Source organism: Trachemys scripta, chromosome 1, assembly GCF_013100865.1.
Source record: "Trachemys scripta elegans isolate TJP31775 chromosome 1, CAS_Tse_1.0, whole genome shotgun sequence".
NCBI lineage: Eukaryota > Metazoa > Chordata > Testudines > Emydidae > Trachemys > Trachemys scripta.
Window position 1 is genome coordinate 213,120,619 of NC_048298.1, and position 4,944 is coordinate 213,125,562.

A 4,944-nucleotide genomic window follows, 5' to 3' on the forward strand; every position below is an offset into this window, starting at 1 on the left:
TTGTGGCACCTTAGAGACTAACAAATTTATTAGAGCATAAGCTTTCGTGGACTACAGCCCACTTCTTCGGATGCATATCCGAAGAAGTGGGCTGTAGTCCACGAAAGCTTATGCTCTAATAAATTTGTTAGTCTCGAAGGTGCCACAAGTACTCCTGTTCTTTTTGCGGATACAGACTAACACGGCTGCTACTCTGAAACTCATTAGAGGGTTACATTTGCATACCCACAAAAACAGGTATTGTGTGCATATGGGTGTTCGGGCACACAAATATATATTTGAACATGCAATTGTGTACATATGCTGTACATGCAAACACCTGACTAAGTACAGCCCACATTACCATGGCATCTGAGCACCAAGCACTCCTTAATATATTTATTCTCACCAGACTGCTGTGCATTCTGCTATTAGCTAAACAAGGCACATGACCATATTAGCTAAAAATCTAATACTCATGCACACCTTCATGGTTCTAAGATTTAGCTCAAACAAAAAATCAGAAAAAGCTTTATTGTGCACACTTGAAAATGCTTTTAGCACTCATAGCTTCAGAATTGCTAAACCAGTTTCCATAAAACAAATCAAGTTTGAACAAAATCCATTCAAGCATTATTGAATTACCCAGGGACAACATTTCTAATGTGATAATGCAAGTTGTTTGTTTTGTTATGACCATAGCTCAATAATATCTGAAGGGAGTTTGCACAAACATTTAGTAGATTCCTAGACCAGCAGGGACCATTGTGACCATTTAGTCTGATCTCCTGTGGGCCATAGAACTTCCCCAAAATAATTCCTAGAGCAAATCTTTTAGAAAAACATCTAATCTTGATTTTAAAATTGCCATTGATGGAGAAACCACCATGACCCTTTGCACGTTGTTCCAAGGGTTAATTACTCTCACGGTTAAAAATGCATGCCTTATTTCCAGTCTGTATTTGTCTAGCTTCAACTTCCATCCACTGAATTGTGTTTTACCTTTCTCTGCTAAATTGAAGAACCTGTTATTAAATATTTGTTCCCCATGTAGGTACTTATAGACTGTGATGAAATCACCCCTTAACCTTTCCTTCATTAGGCTTACTAGATTGAACTCCTTGACTCTATCACTATAAAGCAGAGGTGGGCAAACTACAGCCCGTGGGCCACATCCAGCCCGTGGGACCATCCTGCCCGGCCCCCGAGCTCCTGGCCCGGGAGGCTCGCCCCTGACCCCTCCCTTGCTGTCCCCCCTCCCCCGCATCCTCAGCTCACTCGCTCCGCCACCAGCACAATGATCTGGGCGGCGGGGCTGTGAGCTCCTGGGGCAGCACAGCTACAGAGCCCAGCCTGACCCAGTGCTCTGTGCTGCATGGTGGCAGTGGCGGTGTGACCTAGCTCCAGTTGGGTGGGGCGGCTGTAGCGCTGCCAGCTACCGGTGCTCCAGGCAGCATGGTAAGGGAGCAGGGGAGGGGCGTTGGATAGAGAGCAGGGGAGTTCAGGGTGGTGGTCAGGGGGCGGGGGTGTGGATAGGGGTCGGGGCAGTCGGGGAGGAACAGGGGGTTGAATGGGGGCAGGAGTCCCGGGGGGGGCAGTCAGGAAGGAGGGGGGGTTGGATGGGGCGGCGGGGGTCCAGGGGCGGTCCGGGGGCAGTCAGGGGACAGCAGTGTGTGGATGGGGCAGGAGTCCGGGGGGGGGGGCAGATAGGAGGTGGGGGCTGGGCCACGACCCCCTCCCCTAACCGGCCCTCCAAACAATTTACGAAACCCGATGCGGCCCTCAGGCCAAAAAGTTTGCCCGCCCCTGCTATAAAGCATGTTTTCTAATCCTTTAATCATTCTTGTGGCTTTTCTCTTCACCTTCTCCAATTTATCAGCATCTTTCTTGAATTGTGGACCCCAGAACTGGACACAGGATTCCAGCAGCGGTCACACCAGTGCCAAATACAGAGGTAAAATAACCTCTCTTCTCCTATGTGAGATTCCTCTGCATCCAAAGATGACATTAGCCCTTTTGGCCACAGCGTCTGATTGGGAACTCTTGTTCAGCTGATTATCCACCACAGTTCTCAAATCTTTTTCAGTCACTGCTTCCCAGGATAGAGTCTCCCAGCATGTAAAGTATGGCTACATGCTTTCTTCATAGATGTATATCTATTAAAACACACATTGTTGCTTGTGCCCAGCCTACCAAGAAATCCAGATTGCTCTGTATCAGTGACTTATCCTCTTCATTATTAACCACTCCTCCAGTTCTTGTGTCATCTGAAAACTTTATCAGAGATGATTTTATGTTTTTTTCCCAGTCATGAATAAAAATGTTAATTGCATATGGCCAAGAACCGATCCCTATGGGACTCCACTAGAAATACACCCGTTCAATGATGATTTTCCATTTTACAATTACATTTTGAGTCCTCTCCATTAGCCAGCTTTTTAATCCATGTAACGTGTGCCATGTTAACTTTGTATCTTTCTAGTTTTTTAATCAAAATTCCATGTGATACTAAGTCAAATGCCTTACAGAAATCTATTACATTAACACTATTACTTGTAATCTCATAAAAAAGATATCAAGTTAGTTGACAGGATATATTTTCCATAATCCCATGTTGATTGGCATTAACTATATTACCCTCCTTTAATTCTTTATTAATCAGGTGTCATATCAGCTGCTCCATTATCTTGCCCAGGAGTAATGTCAGACTGACAGGCCTATAACTACCTGGGTCATCCAGTTTACTGTTTTTAAATATTGGCACAACATTAGCTTTCTTCCAGTCGTCTGGAACTCCATGGTGTTCCAAGATTTACTGAAAATCAGTATTAATTGTACAGCAAGCTCCTTAGCCAGCTTTTTAAAAAATCTTGGATGCAAGTTATCTGGACCTGCTGATTTAAAAATGTCCAAGTTTATTAGCTGCTGTTTAACATCCTCCTGAGATACTAGTGGAATGGAAAGAATGATATCACATGCTATGGCTATATTTTCTGTTGTTTTCCCAAATACAGAACAGATATTTATCGAGCATTTATGCCTTTTCTGCATTCTTATTGTGATAATTCTACCATCTAGTAATGGACCATTACAATTGTTAGGATTCTTTTTGTTTCTAATATACCAGTACTTAAAAAACGCCTTCGTATTGTCCTTAACTCTGGTGGTCATAGATTTCTCCTTGTGTCCCTTTGCTTCCCTTATGCATTTTCTACAATTCCCAACTTTTGATCTATAGTAATTACTATCAGCTTCCCTTTTCTTCCATTTGTTATATATTATTATTATTATTAATTTTATTTTTAGCTGCCTTTTCTTCCCCACTAAACTAGGACAGTTTTTTAACTGATATGGCCTTCTTCCTCAGTTGTGGCTTTTTGAGCAGCTAGTAAAGTATTCTTAAACAATTCCCAATTATGATTCACATTTTTTTGATTGAATTATTCCTCCCAGTTGATTTGGCTTCTAATTGTTTTCAGCTTTGTGAAATTGGCCTTTTCAAAACACCAATTATAAATATCACTGGTGTGGACTTTATTGTTTGCAAATTATAAATGTGATCAAGTCATGGTCACCTGTAACTAAGTTACCAGTAACTTTTAGTTCTGTGATCAGTTCTTCTGTATCTGTCAAAATGAGGTCTAAAATAGAATTTCCCTATGTTGGATACAACACTTTTTGAGTTAGGAAATTGTCATATATACTATTTATAAATCCCAAGGATGTTTTAGTACTGGCAGCATGAGACCTTCAGCATATGTCACTCAAATTGAAGTCCCCGGATGATCACACAGCTTAGAAAACTTCCTCCCATGGGGAATTTGTTTAAGAAAGTTATGAGCAACTTCAAAAGAGTTTATAAGGAGCATTGCATTCCAGCCTTGGGTCAGATCCTCAGCTGGTATATATTGGCATAGCACAGGGATTGGCAACCTTTAGCACGCGGCCCATCAGGGAAATCTGCTGGTGGGCTGGGACGGTTTGTTTACCTGCAGCGTCTGCAGGTTTGGCCAATCACAGCTCCCACTGGCCATGGTTCACCGTTCCAGGTCAATGGGGGCTGTGGGAAGCAGCACAGGCCGAGGGATGTGCTGGTTGCCGCTTCCCGCAGCCCCCATTGGCCTTCATGTTTACGGGTTTGGGGTTTACGGGTTTTTCCTTCTTTTCCAGGTCCTGCCAGCCTTGCCCAGCTGTGTCGGCTGTGTATCAGGAAGTGTCTGGGTCGCTCATGTCTTTATGTAGTCCACAAGCTGAATCTTCCTGAGCCACTTGAGAAATTTCTCTTATATCGATAGCTCTATGACTGTCTATAAGATGGTTGCCAAGAGAGGAACAAAATGGCTGTTTACCACAAAGATATTAAACCAAAGTGAAAAACAAAGACATCATTTACTGCTTACTATAGGTACCAAACTACTTAGCTGCTGACATAACAATACTCCCTGACACAATACTCCTATATGTTGTAACCACTGGAAACTGCTTTGTAGCACAGTGCATGTTACCAGGAAATGATATTCTCGCACTTTAGCGTTAAATCCACTGATGTTAGATAAGAGGCTGAAATATGCAAACAGCAGATTGTACAGCTGTGTGTAGGTATACACCCAAACAGCTGATTGTACAGGTGTGTGTGTGTGTGGGGGGTGTGTATGCACAAACAGCTGATTGTGCAGGTATATGTATATGCGGTATACAAGCCACCTTAAGTATGATTTAATTAAGTCAACTACTGCATAGAAGTCTGATGCTAGAGAAGTTTAAATTAAGCCAAAAGAAATAATTCATTTTCTCCTCTCTTTCCTTTCAAGTGCAGTAAAAAGTCTGCATGAATCCTGAACTTTTGAGATTTCATGAAATAAATCCCCAAATGAAAATATCAAAGGGGAATGGAGCCCCTCATTGACAGTCTGTGTGGAGACATCTGGGGGGTGGTAGGTTCCTACCTTCTCTCATTCCCACTTT

General features: G+C 42.7%; 1 protein-coding gene across 3 annotated transcripts in view; it reads left to right on the forward strand.

The window, feature by feature from the left end:
* Positions 1-4,360, forward strand: part of ASB11 (ankyrin repeat and SOCS box containing 11) — a 29,930-nt gene extending 25,570 nt beyond the window's left edge. For all 3 annotated transcript variants that reach the window (XM_034759065.1, XM_034759082.1, XM_034759073.1), the window contains one exon: positions 4,150-4,360. In XM_034759065.1, the coding sequence (XP_034614956.1) occupies positions 4,150-4,274 (125 nt within the window). In that variant the 3' untranslated portion in view covers positions 4,275-4,360. The remainder of the gene's footprint in view (positions 1-4,149) is intronic.
* The last annotated feature ends 584 nt before the right edge of the window (positions 4,361-4,944 follow it).